At 40.0% G+C, this 13,625-nt stretch overlaps 3 protein-coding genes across 5 annotated transcripts in view; 2 read left to right on the forward strand and 1 right to left on the reverse strand.

The window, feature by feature from the left end:
* rhag (Rh associated glycoprotein) overlaps window positions 1-2,298 on the forward strand; it is an 8,893-nt gene extending 6,595 nt beyond the window's left edge. The window contains exons 8-10 of the mRNA XM_031861459.1: window positions 207-280; window positions 429-502; window positions 817-2,298. Of these exons, the coding sequence (XP_031717319.1) occupies window positions 207-280; window positions 429-502; window positions 817-891 (223 nt within the window). The 3' untranslated portion in view covers window positions 892-2,298. The remainder of the gene's footprint in view (window positions 1-206; window positions 281-428; window positions 503-816) is intronic.
* Window positions 2,299-3,096: 798 nt separating this feature from the next.
* Window positions 3,097-7,810, forward strand: LOC116391347 (protein FAM133). 2 transcript variants are annotated; one of them, XM_031861850.1, is made up of 7 exons: window positions 3,097-3,325; window positions 3,663-3,735; window positions 4,097-4,255; window positions 4,410-4,471; window positions 4,588-4,680; window positions 5,083-5,172; window positions 5,267-7,810. In XM_031861850.1, the coding sequence occupies exons 1-7, from the start codon at window positions 3,323-3,325 to the stop codon at window positions 5,312-5,314; spliced, it is 528 nt and encodes a 175-aa protein (XP_031717710.1). In that variant the 5' UTR covers window positions 3,097-3,322; the 3' UTR covers window positions 5,315-7,810. The 2 variants fall into 2 exon arrangements, with proteins under 2 accessions (XP_031717710.1, XP_031717709.1); XM_031861849.1 differs by having other exon boundaries at window positions 3,141-3,325; window positions 5,264-7,810.
* On the reverse strand, window positions 6,277-10,454 carry rd3 (retinal degeneration 3, GUCY2D regulator). 2 transcript variants are annotated; one of them, XM_031861848.1, is made up of 3 exons: window positions 10,311-10,454; window positions 8,365-8,666; window positions 6,277-7,351 (listed from the first exon to the last, which is right to left on the reverse strand). In XM_031861848.1, exons 2-3 carry the CDS (start codon window positions 8,652-8,654, stop codon window positions 6,994-6,996), a joined length of 648 nt encoding a protein of 215 aa, XP_031717708.1. In that variant the 5' UTR covers window positions 8,655-8,666; window positions 10,311-10,454; the 3' UTR covers window positions 6,277-6,993. The 2 variants fall into 2 exon arrangements, with proteins under 2 accessions (XP_031717708.1, XP_031717707.1); XM_031861847.1 differs by having other exon boundaries at window positions 8,365-8,713.
* Window positions 10,455-13,625: the final 3,171 nt, after the last annotated feature.

Genomic DNA, 13,625 nt, shown 5'->3' on the forward strand with positions numbered 1-13,625 from the left:
GAATGATCACACTGGGGCTTGTTATTATCAATTTAGACGTCGCAATTGTGTATCACGATATCTAATCTAATATGATAAAATGATCATATTAAATTATCACCCAGCCTTAACAAGCACACATAACAGTATTGTAGCTTTGAAGTAATGGTATGCTTTAGTTAAATGTCAGCTCTTACATTCCCCTCTTCCCTCCTCCGCCCCCTCAGAGGTGACGCTGCCATGCAAGCTGCTGCCTTGGCTTCATCCCTCGGGTTCGCTCTGGTTGGAGGTGCCATTACAGGTGGGTGGAGATGAAACACGAGGCCATCAATGTGACAGAACAGTCAAATTCCTAAGCAACAACGGAAAAGGCCTTCCTTATTTATCAATCCTCTTTTTGATTGTTTTAAAAAGCCTGAGCAATCAAACGATGCCTTTTCTTCTTCCAGGTTTAATAATGAAGTTGCCGTTCTGGGGCCAGCCTCCGGACCAGAACTGCTTCGATGACTCTATATACTGGGAGGTAAGAAATCCCATTTCTCATCAATATTATCTCTCGCTCCTGGCTGTCGAGGATCACAAGTAATAGAAGCAGCAGCCCAGTATTTTTTTTAAGTTATTATATTTGTGGTTTTGGGATCATTACAATCAAGATTTCATTAGATTAGACTTTAACGCTCTGGTACTGCTTGTTTTATCTTCTGCTGGTAAACTCCACCCAGCTGGTACAGCATACAAGCTAATACTTGTTCGAGGTCCACATGCCGTTCACCCATGTCTTATGTATGTCTCTTTCATTATGCTACGGACAAATAATTTGGACGACATGTTTTCCAGGTTCCTGAGGAGGAGGAGGAGAATGAGGAGAGCTTGACTCACGCCGATCACTCAAAGAACAAAGCAGAGCTTTAAATAGCTGCTCACCATCCATTGAGCTTGAAAACTAGGAAGTAAAGGACTTTTAATCTGCTACACCATGTCTGCTCAAATCAATTTGTCAAGATTTCTTTTTTTACAAATAGACGATTTGCTGTACTAACCAACACACGTCAATTTTGAAACTGTTTTGTGAGCAAAGATGTCTACAGCAGCGTTTTTCCATCAAAGTACAGTTTAAATTTGACATTAGGGTCGGCAATGAAGGTTTCACAATAGAGTCTCCAAAACACATGAGTCATTTTTAAAAATTGTTAACACAAAGATTTGGTTAATAACATTTACATAAAGAAAAACACTTTCAAGAATTTGAAACAAGGACCTTTAGCGATTTTTTACACTGAAAATTGTGATTAAATCAAAAAACACAGTGGGTCACGCCATAGATTCACTGCTGATACACAACTATTCCCACTCCTTTATGTCATTTTTATATAATAAAATGAAGCATTAAAGCATGTTTTAAGATATTAGTATAGTATGATATTTTTTCTTCACATATTCTTTTATATTTCCATACACCTCACATTTGTATTTCAGCTGAGGCGTTAAACCTGCTTTGATCTGCTGCTTCACATCACCTCACTGGAGCCCATGGTCCTTCTGTAACGAGTCAGAGTCAGACTGTGTGAAACCAGCAGCGAGGCTCTGACATGGGCAGGGATAGTCGCATGATATGTTGTAACTAATGAACCTTTGTGTTGCTTATCTCCCACTGCTTACAATTATTTTCTATTCGTCCGAGGGCAGCTGAACAATTTCTTAAATGCAAAAACGATGAATGCATTTAGCATTAGATTGGCTGTCACTGGTCAAGCTAAAGTTATTTTTTGTCTGCTTTCAAAGTATACCCCATGTATTGTTACATGTACAGTTTAGCTTTTAGATGAATTGACAAGGTCAGTTTTATTGAAGTCCTGCAAGGTTAAAAGAAGGAGCAACGGGTACTGAATATTTTCAGAAGCCTTCAAATAATTCAACAGGAACTTACATACTGATAAATAAGAAAGGGCTATTATTTATAGAAGATGGAAACGTGACAAATAATAAACTTTATATCATTTTTCACACATTTTCTCTATAGCTGAGTTACTGTTGGATTCTTTTATTTTATTTTAGTTAGTTTAGTTTAGTTTTGAACTGTGGCACTTGCAACAAAGCTGCATGGTGTCTGAGTGATGAAGGACATATTTCTTGTGTTTAACATTAAACATGGACTGCAGGGCTAGATGGAACTGACTACACACATATGGTAGTGTTTATCAATATTTTGGTTTGGTATGTCCTGAACACATCAAGATTTTGTATTTTTATACAGTGTGGATGTGCTCATATTTGTATAATATACTAATACTGTCATAATAAATATGGTTTTGTACAATACCAGTGTTTCTGTGTTTTGTGGTCGTAATCATGCAGATATTTGTGGAAATATTACAGTCTAATAACTTCCTTACATTTGACTGTAACATCGCACGCTGAAATATCTCATGAACTAGTGGATTAGTTGTCAAGAAATTTGGTTCAGACATTCATGTCCCCTCAGGATGAATCATTTTTGTGATCCCCTGACTTTTCCTCTAGCACCACCAGCTGGACAAAATTGTTATTTGTCCAAATTTGTCTACTCGACCAACACGTATATATATATATATATATGCTGGTGTATCAAATTATGATATGCTTTCTGATACGTTTATCTTTAAACTGTAAAATGTACGACATCTTTGTCACAATACTACAAATTTCAAAGAGCTTTATAATAAAAGTTTGCTTATCATTTTATCTGTTTGTGTTTAAAATACAAACACTGGTCGATACATGATTATCAGCTTTCAAACAGTAAAATATTGATATATTAGAAACCTTCTTTGCGTCAGGCTCTACTAATTAGCATCATACGTATAACGAAGGTTATATTTATTGCAAAGCTGCAGTATTATTCTGCATTCATTTTAGTGTAGTTTGGTGTAACATTGCCTATCATAATAAACATTGACTGTAACGTCAGTTTACTAGGAAGTGAGGAAACATGGCAGATAACGTTAACTAATCAAACTTCTTCCCAAGTGGTTGGTGGATGCTTGGAGACAGTTAAAGATTAAAAGTCCTAAAGTAGAATAAAAGGTATTCTATCTTTTAATTAACAGCTTTAAGTCACAGTACACAGCAGCACTGTAACCGGCTCTGGTGCCGCTGCTGCGCTAACTGGCGGACGTCAGTTTTCGCTCCGTTGTTTTGAACGTACTTCCCGCGGTGCATCATGGGATACAAAATGTCTCCTAAGAGCGCTGGCTAATGCTATTTTACGAGAGATAATCGCGAATAAACATAAATCTTACTCTTCTTTCAGCTGTTAAAGTGTCAGTGTATATATGTGATAAATTAACGGCGTTCTGCTGTCGCCATGGTGAGTACAGAACTTCCTTCACCAGCATTAGATCATTCAACGTTAGCAGCTTAAAGCGCATTTTAGCTTTAGCTTAGTAAACGTAGCCTTGTTAAGCACAAGTGAAAGGACAATTAAGGTAAGCGTTAATATTTTACGAGTATGTTATCAGAATTGTCTCAACAAAGCCCCGATTACATGCAATGGTTTACCTGTTCTGAACGGTTAGGTAGCTTTGGCCATGTGTAACTTCATCAGGTTAGTCGGTGTTAGCGATGTCTTCCCCCGGAGCTCAGACCAGATTTCAATGAAAAATTGCCGAATACAATTTGGTTTAAATGTTTGTCTTTGTTTCTAGTCAACGAAAGCGGAGACGAGGGTGTCCAGCTCGAGCTCCAGAACAGATGAGAGGAAGAGATCAACGAGTTCAGGTAAGACCGCTTCTAGATGTGACAGATAGTTATGAAACTCACCGTCACGACAACAATGCCTTCACAGTCGCATCCACTGTTGTTTTGCTCACTTTCAAGTGAAACGTTGTTGGAAGTGTTTTCAGACCGCTTCAGTCCTTTTTAGTCTTGTCTTCTAAACGTCACTCTCTAACCTGGTTGCAAAGTTGTATTACTATTATACTTGTATAGTGGAAGCAAGGGAGAATGGCATCCCAAAGAGCATAATATCATCAGTGCATCAGGTCACAGGTCTTATTTCTTGCTCTTAATAAGAATCAATTGTCGTCTTCTGTGCAGTTACTCAAGTTTATCTTTGTATTTCTGTCTTCTGTTTGTTCAGGTCGAGAAAAAACCAAGCGGAAACGTAGTCCTAGTAGGTCTTCCTCGTCATCCTCTTCTAGGTCATCTTCCTCGTCGTCTTCATCCTCGTCGTCCTCTTCCTCTTCGTCGGGCTCATCAAACTCATCCAGCCGCAGTCGGAGTAGCTCTAGCAGTAGCGGTAAGTGTATCTTTAAAGTCTGCGTTGCAATTCATCTGATGTCAGATGTTTTCTTATGAATGTTGTATTTTGTTCATCCACATAGCATGTGATTTTTATCATCATAGCAGCACAAATATCAATAAATTGACACAATGTGTTCTGATGTTTTTAGACTCAGACAGTAAATCCAGAAAGCAGTCTAAGAAAAGGAAAAAGGAGAAACAACACAAAAAAGTAATGTTGTGCATCTTTATCTCGTGTGTTTATAATCGACTACAAGTTTCAGTAAAAGTGACTGAATTGTGTAATAATGGAACATAACTGAGTCCAACTTATTTTGTGCCCTGCAGCCGAAAGGGAAGAAAGAAAAACGACACAAACGTAAAAAAGAAAAGAAAGTGAAAGGAGGAGAGGAAAACACGGGACCTGTACAAATCTCCAAGGTAGGCTAACGTCCCATTAGACAAAAAAATGACCAGAAATACATTTGTCAGAAAATGCATTCTGCACATTATTCTGGACAGTCCCTACATTACATTGACCCCATTTTCTAATTGACTTCCATTCATTGGATTCCACTGAGCTCTAAAATCAAGTCCACCTCGATAAGTTGTAAACATGCTCCGAAATACATCAAATCACACAAGTCTTTTTATCTCGATGCCATTTAATGGAATCCCAATGAGGGGACCATGGTAGAACATTTTTGTTTTTTGCCAGCCCCCCAACATGTGCTAGTATGATATGCACATAGTGACATTTGTAATCACAGGCTATGTCATTGTGTCAACCAGCTTTATTCTGTTGTAATCTAGCCCTCTACACTTACATTTGTCTTCTTTCAGTACTTGAAGGACAAGAAAAAAGGCAAGTACAGCATGATTTCTGGGAAGAAGATAAAGATGAAAGTAAAGAAGTCAAAGAAAGACAAACAGGTAATCTCACATTTTTGCTGTCAAGTAGGCAACCAAGTGTATCTATACAGTGTGTGGATGGATTGTTATTTGAAATTTTCTTTTGTTACAGCAGGATAAAAATCGGGCAGAACTTCTTGAGTTCCTGAACTCCACCGTGTGATGCCGCTGTGGACGGCAGGGAAAGTGCTCAGACACGTCGGCAGAACTCAGGAAACAACAACTCGGCTTTCCCGGAGAACAACGATGAAGAGTTTTCTGAGAAAGAGATGATGAATACAACTTGCATTGACACACACACACACACACACACACACAGGCAGCACCGAGCCTGATGGGACTGATGGAAATGTGTTCAGACCGCCGGCTTGATTTTCACCATGGCACTGTCCGGGTGGCGGATTCTACAGCTTGGTCTGATAGCTTTTGTGATATGAGAAGTGTTTATGGTGAGCAGTGTCATCAAATATTGTGTCTGTAATTAACTACATCAGATGAAGGCCAGTGACTGCCGGCGATCAGCTTCTCAACTTTGTTTGTGATTTGAACGTACGGTGACTCCTTGAAGAGTGTTCTCCACCGTTTGAGCATTTTATTCCTATAACAGTGTGGGACTCACAGTGGACCAGAGACATTCTCTTCTTTCATCCTTTTTATTTCATGCATTCTTCTTCAAAACCAGCCGCCTACACTACCCAAAATGCAACTTGATGAGCCCCAGAGGTCTGGTAGACTAATTTCTATCTTAACTCCCCACCCACAGGTTTTTGAAAGACACGTTTACTGTCACGTGTGCAGTAGTGCTCCTCAGCCCCTTAAACAGACCTTGATATGTAAAATTGATTCTCCTTTAAAGTTCAAGCTATTGTTTACCTGCTGGCTCTGTCAATCATTCATGTCAACCGTACTACTAATGTAAGATTGCCCATCATTATTATTATTTTTCTGTAGATACCTAACCGTTATGTTTCCACAGTAAATGTGAGAGCCGGAGTGTTATCAGCGTGTACTGATAGATAAATGTGTACATCTTCTTTCAAATGATATGGGAATCAACTCTGATGGTAACTGTATGTCTTATTCAGAACATTCATTCCCCCAAATTCTGTCATGGATATTGTTTCAGCATCAGTCATTTTATTAAATTGAAATAAATCAATCCACTTGAGAGCTGTATATGGAGTAAACCTGCAGGGTGATGTGACAAACAGAAAAAAAAACACAATTAACTACCGGGAGGTTTGTTTTCTGCTCTCAAAAAGGTCTTTTTGACGCCTTCTTTCAATGAAGAACAGAAGGAACGCTTTCAGTTTGTTGACATTGAATGATGAATTATTGTGCTGAGTCTTTGTGTGCTGTATGTAGAAGAGGAGCATGATTCACCCTCTGAATGACGTCGACTATCACCAATAACTTGTACATACAATTTTTATATATATATATGTACGTACATACATGCGTACTGTCATAAAAGACCATTCACCTTTGCAGCTATTTTGTGTTGTGTGACAAGACAACACCAACATATTTCATGTGTTCCTGCAATATTTAGGAGTCAAGAAAGCCTCTAAAGCCAACAGTAAATAGCCCTCAATGCTTAGATAGCAATGTCTACAAAATATAAGACGCATCACTGCCAGAGGCGATACTCTTACACTAAATTGTAACTGTTTCAGTTCCACAAAAAAAACACCTTACATTGCCCATTTAGGTGAACAGGTAAATCAGTAAATGGACCGATGCTGATTGGTGTCATACTGACAAGAGGACGATTCATCCTGCCTCGTCTGGTGCAAAGTGGACATTCCGTGTCTTCGGGTCCTGTGCCGTGATCGCCCCACATCAGGCAACCTTGCTGCTGCTGGTTCCTTTGTATCTGAAGTCAGGCATGCTCCACACCCTCTGTGACCCCCCCATGCCTCTCTCCACATCCTCTGACACGGTCTTGAGGTCACTCAACCCGGCCTCGTCAGTCACAGCGGAGGTCAGGCCAACTGTGCTTCCAAACGGGTTGATCTTGATCCGGGACCTGAAGTTCATGAGGGACATGCTCATGGCACGTTTGTTGTTCCACTGGTGGGCGAGCCGCTGCGTCTCCCGCTCCTCCTTCAGGTGGTCCAGAGTCTCCAGGAGGACGGAGCGAAACAGGTCGGACACCTCCTGCACCTCGGGCTCATTGGCCTGCAGAACCTCCCTGAACCTGAGAGGAGCAAAGATCAAGTTTACGCTGTGTGTTTTCTGTCATACTGGAAGAACAGTCTAGAGTACTGCACCGCTCTCATACAACATTGTCGGACTCACGGTGGATGGACAATTTGATCAAATGAATGCAACCGAACCAGAGATATTGACTTTTTTTTAAAATTTACAGCAATTCTTCCTTCTTGCTTAAACCTGGTGCATACATTACCACAATGCAACTCAACTGATGCCAATTCATTCTGGTAAACTTCAGGTAAGCTCACTTCTTTCTAACTCCACACTCACAGATTTCTTTTCATTTTCAAATGTTTGGACCCAACCGACAAATGACATAATTTGAGGCAATTTATCAGACTTTGCTTCATACAATATGTTTTCACAAATGCAGAAGCAGTCCTTCTCAAGAAGCACCGATAACAGATTTTGGTGTATAAAATCATTTAACAGCCCCTGAAAACCTTGTTTTTACTGATCTCCAGTGGTTTGAAGTCATGTGATCTATTTAAATGATACAATATAATGTAGATACAGTATAGCATTTGGGAAAACCCAGAAGTATCTTCAACGTAGGGCTCCTCCTCTGAGCAGCTAATTAAAATGTGTGTGTGTGTGTGTGTGTGTTGTCCAGCGTCGTGAAGCGTTTAGCACCTCACATTAACACCAGCAGCCAAACTGCTTCCCAAAAAACTGTGGACCTCTAACAAGACACCGGAGACCTCAGCAGCTTTCTGTGAACAGATGCTCCAACAAGCTCAGGCTCTCTCTGCTGCAGATTAAAGGACAAAGACACCAAAGCATTACAGAGTCATGTGACGGACAACAGAGATGTCGGCCAGCTGACTTTAAATGATTTGATTTTGAATTTGGAGCTAATTCAGTTTTGGAGGTGATCTGGATCTGATATTTCCTCTATTAGATGTTGGCCATAATTATATTATTCCTAAACGTGGACTTATATGGTCATTACATGAATGTAATATTCACTAAGCTATAGTGTTTGTGTTTCCTTACTTCAGTATGACCTGGCCGCAGTAAGGCGGCGGCACCTTGGAGCAGAGGTCCTCCAGGCCGATCCTCTCCCCGGTGCTGAGGTTGTAGGAGGGCCGAGGCGTGTTGGCCAGCCAGCTGTAGTCCACTCCGGTTTTGAGGCGCTGGTACTCGTTCTCCCTCTCTCTCTGCTGCCTCTCTGCCTCCTTCAGCTGCCAGCTGAACTCCAGCATCAGGGTGTCGGTGACCACATCGGCCGGGTCCCGCTGTGGGCTCCGGTGATACGGCTCATTCCAGCTGAACCAGGAGGCCATGGCCTTGTCCTCCTTCACAGCCCCCGATGATTAGAGATGACACAAAAAATACCCCAAAGCTGTTGAAATATTTGCTCAGATTAATTTGTTTCAAGGTGACTGGAGAATAAAAGAAGAATTCATACTGATGGGGTTTTTTTTCAATATGTTATAGGGCTGTATTAGATTTGCTGATGAGTTGACAATGAGACATTTTGGAAAGGTTGTGCAGTAATTGACCTGTCTGTACTTTGGAGAGCTTGAAAGGTGAAACCAATAAAACAAAACAAGCAGTACAGAGTTGCAGCCGTTTCTGCTGTAATGAGTATTTAATGGATGGAGTTCAGTTTAATGAGTGTTTGCTTTTCAAGGTTTTTACCACATAGGAAAGAGGCAGCATGGTGTCTGTTGCATAATCTGGCATCATTTATATCACCACATCTGAACGCTGTTTCAACATCTGGACAAAACCTCCCCCGTCTCCCCCATCCACATGGCTCTTTGTTCTACAGGTGCCATAACCGCTCCCACTGATGCTGTATGCAACTCAATAGGCAGTCTTTTGTTTGCATTTATTTTTGAGATGAAAGTACAATAACGTAACAGAAGAACGAATGTTAAACATTCTCTCGTTCCAGCTTTTTGCTGCTTGTCCTTGTCATACAAGGTTGCACACTGAATATCTTTGGGTTTTGGACTATCAAACAAAACAAGACATTTTAAGATGTCACCCTGGGCTCTGGGATTTTTTTTTTTTTTAACAACCAATTAATCAGTTAAACTGTGTATTTCAGCAGAAGTACACATTACCTTCATGTTGTACCTTTACACATGTGGTAGGTAATCTCTTCATTCTTTTATCAGGTCTCCATTTAGTTTTGTAACTCTCTTAATCTTGAGTTAATCTGTTGAGGTGCTGAGGTTGTCCTCCAAACGACAGCTTCATACCTCTCTGCTGCACTGTAATGGGGCTGTAAACATGTGCATCAAAAAAGCTTTCACAAAGTGAGATTAGTTGAAGCCGTTACCTGCTCTAACTTCTGGACCCAACAGCTTCAGTGAGCTGACTAGCCCTTCAACATGGAGTCACTCACATGCAGACAAATATAGTCTTTCAAACACTTGTTCACATAGACCAGTGACTGTCCTGTGTGTCTAAATATTGTTTTACTGAAGTTTTTACATAAGAAATAAACACGACTAGGGCGCCACGAATGAATATTTTCATTACTGAATAATCAGATGAACAGAAAACAATGGAAACATGTCCATCACAATTGAGAGCCCAATATCTTCAAGTGTCAAAACAACCCAAAATATTCAATTACTATAAAGCAAGGGCAAGAACCCTGTTTTTGCTTAAATGATTATTATAATAGTTGATCGACTAATGGTTGCAGCTCTATAGTAGATGTAGCTCAGCAGTGTTTTCTCTCATGTTCACCAGCTTTTGGTACATTCAAATTTGACTTATTTCCTGGGAATTATAGAAAACTGAATTTTCTTTCTCTCTCTTCACATCCCCACTGTTCAGTTTTACAACTAACATGTATCCATGTTTGGACTGCTGGCTGCTTTTGACAGATTCTAACATGAATATGTTGAAACATCACATCTCTTGGTCCAATTTGTTGCTGTTTACTCCAAAGCACAATTGAGAATGAACAGTTTTCTTACCTCTTAGTCTCTTGAAAGTTTTCTTAGACTCCACCAGAAACAAAATCGATGAAAAGCAGTAAAAAGTTGCCAGACATCAGAAGGACAGATGGATGCTGAAGAGACAAGACTGGCAAACGCAGAGAGAGGGAAGAGAAATGGATTCTCCCGTCCCCTCACAGACCCACAGCATTATCTCCACCTCTCTCTCTCTCTCTCTCTCTCTCTCTCTCTCTCTCTCTGTCTCTCGCCTCCCTCCTCCTCCTCCTCCTCCCATGAGCCTCTCGGGCCTGCCTTTACTTGTTGCAGGAGGTTGGGGGCACCATCTCTAACTGGAGCCATTGGATCACGGGCCCTGATGAAGTGCTTATGTAGCTTTCTACGATTCGCTGTTGCTATAGTGATGCTCCTAAGCCTATTTGTCCACAATAAGCTCCATCAGCTGAAAGGGAGCTGGAGAGGGACAAAGAGGCAGATAAAGAGAACACAGTGGGTTGAGCGGTGAGATGGAAAGAGGGAGATAAATCAAAGGATGTCGTTTGTAAGATAGGGTTAGTGCAGTGTGGGCTCACCGCGCAGCGACGGCAGCTTAGTTAAGTGGCGAGTGGTGCAACATTTGCAAGAGGTCAGCCTGCAGACTTACCTCAGGTAATGAGTCCCACTGGCCCAGAACAGGCATGCAGGCATTATAAGAGGACAACTGTTAATCACAGGAGGAAGTGTGTGTGCGTGTGTGTGTGTGTGTGTGTGTGTGTGTGTGTGTGTGTGTGTGTGTGTATGTGCACACGATAGAGAAGCAGAGAGGTAAATGTGCAGCCGTTGTGTAGGTGGTTATCAAGGCTTGTTGGCTTACTCTGTGTGTAGGTGTGAACAGAAACCTCAGATGGTTTCCTTCTGCATATATTCACAGTAACCTTGAAATCCCAGTCACACCTCCATCACCATCCTCCTCCTCCTCCTCCTCCTCCTCCTCAGTGTTATACAGCTAAATAAGATGCGGGGTGAACTATGAACTCTATTAAGCCAGTGCAGAAATACCAACATCCACCAGTGTTAACAGAAAAACCATTGTGATTTCTGAAGCGCTTCAATTGATCTTTAGAGTTATTGAATATAAAACGACTAATTATTTCAAGTCAATTGTGTTCACACCATCAATCCATCTCAAAGTAAGTAATCAAATACATCTCAATAAATTTCAATACAATAATAATAGTAAGCCACATTAAATATAAGGTGGTGGTTTACATGATGTGAAAATATAACGGCAACAAATACAAAAATATACATACTAAAAAAAATACCGTATTGAGTAAGAAATACTAAATAGATTGATAAGTAAATAAGATAACAAGCTACTTTAAGCAGTATTCAAAACATGTTACAACGTGCTTCACAAGGCAGTAAAAAAAGAGAAATGAAGCAAAGGTGAACACTGTTTAAAATGAGCAGTGCTTTTTTTAATAAGCCATTAATAATGTCATTGCTCTATAGGTTACCAGGTTGCCTCATATGGCTGCTTTATGTCTATCATTTATAATAAAGACTCTTCAGATTCAGAAAGTTTGACCTTTTATCTGATGGAAAAGGGCTGCGGAGCGTAAAAAATTAGCTTCATCAACCATGAAGATATTACACTTTATTAACCTTTCATAACATGTACATAATTAAAAAGAGGTATTGATCAGTCTAGCACTGTACATCCAAATAATACTGTCTGAGCTCACAAAAATCAGGTTGAGATTTGAAGTACGTGAGAGGTAAAGCTAACAAAGAAGAGTAGCTCAATCCAGACACTGACACTGCTCCTGTTCAGCACCACAGAGTCGTGTTTTTAATCTAAATAAATGAACAAAGGCCTCCAACATGTAAGGACAGCGTGCTGACCTCATCTTGAAGGTGACAGATGGGAAGGTAGGCTCTCCCTGTAATCCAAACAGATGACAGTGATAATCCTTTAAAGTGATTCCCTCCATCCACTCCACTGTCACCGGGCTCTGATGTTTGTCTGGGAGGGATTGGGGGGGCTGATTTGTTGTGAATGGCTGGAGAGACACGTGCATGACAAGAGCCCGGTGCTGTGCAAATGGGTGGCACCAGGGTCACACCAGGTGTTTGTGTTTGTGTTTGTATAGCCCACAATGGATTACAAGACGGGTGTGTGTCATTTAAAGAAAAACCCAAGAAAACTGACTCTCAACTGTGTTGCAATAGCTGCCTGAACATTGATGAATTCATTGTTTTATGTCAGAAAAGGTGACATGAAGAAATCAGAAATGATCCATTGATTCGCGGGAAGAAATTGGTTGCACCCTGTTTAGAATAGAAATGTATATAAACATAGAGAAGTTATAAGAAATATATATAACAACAATGAATTATCGAATTTGGAAATAAAATACATGTGCAATATGTATACTACAATATATAACATGATGATTAAGTGTGTTAGAATGCAAGAATAGTATAAATAAATAAATGTGAATGTGAATTATACATAAATGTAGAGAACATTCAAACCAATCAGAAAGTGCATTTTATTTTGAGAATAATTTGATATTGGCAGATGTTTATTTATTTATATTATGAAGATGGAGCCAGCAGTTGGTTAGCTTAGCTTAGCATTAAGAGTGATGGTAGCTTATTGTCATTTTTGCACTTTAGTTTTTGTATAGACTAAACAAGCAAGATAAAACTTGTTAAATTGTAAGTTTGAGAGGTGCTCATTGGTCTATTTTGCTACCTTTGGACAGAGCCAGGCTAGCTCCTTTTGCAGTCTTTATGCTAAGCTAAGCTGCTGAATGTATCTGACCATCGGCGAGAAAGCAAATAAGCATGTTCATCCAAATGGCAAACCGTTCCTTTAAAATTCAATTTTAAAGTATGGGGTGAGTTAAATAGGTTGTTAGATTTATATTAGTGGCACTAAGATCGAGCATGAGGCTCTCTGCGATAATTGGAATCACACTTTACTATGATATTATTGCTTACCACATATGCAATTGTGATTTAATAGATATCTCCCTCCATTATTAGTGAATCCATTATTTCTGTTATCAACAGTGATTTCATGTGATGCTGCAGATGTCCCTTTTTTTACTGTAATAGAGACACAGATGCTGATCCTGATACGTAAGCCTCTTTATTTTCAAGAGGTGATCAGCACGTCATATATAGACAGTGAGTCAGTATGAGTCAGAGGAAAGCACATAGAGCCTGAACAACACAACTAACACTGATGCGACCAACAATCTGCATCATGCTCTTGTAATGCAGATGGTTTTATATGGAAGTATGTGGAGAATGCTGAAAACAAATTCTGATACAACTGATCAC

This window comes from Anarrhichthys ocellatus, unplaced genomic scaffold (assembly GCF_004355925.1).
Source record: "Anarrhichthys ocellatus isolate YVR2014 unplaced genomic scaffold, GSC_Weel_1.0 scaffold25, whole genome shotgun sequence".
Taxonomy (NCBI): domain Eukaryota; kingdom Metazoa; phylum Chordata; class Actinopteri; order Perciformes; family Anarhichadidae; genus Anarrhichthys; species Anarrhichthys ocellatus.

Excerpts from the sequence above, each read along its gene's own strand:
- LOC116391347 (XM_031861849.1), top strand. Across the intron at positions 3,736-4,096 it reads GAAGAGATCAACGAGTTCAG|GTCGAGAAAAAACCAAGCGG; the intron begins GTAAGACCGCTT and ends CTGTTTGTTCAG. Across the intron at positions 4,681-5,082 it reads GACCTGTACAAATCTCCAAG|TACTTGAAGGACAAGAAAAA; the intron begins GTAGGCTAACGT and ends GTCTTCTTTCAG.
- rd3 (XM_031861848.1), bottom strand. The coding sequence starts at position 8,654 with ATGGCCTCCTGGTTCAGCTGGAATGAGCCGTATCACCGGAGCCCACAG. Across the intron at positions 7,352-8,364 it reads TGCGGCCAGGTCATACTGAA|GTTCAGGGAGGTTCTGCAGG; the intron begins GTAAGGAAACAC and ends TGCTCCTCTCAG.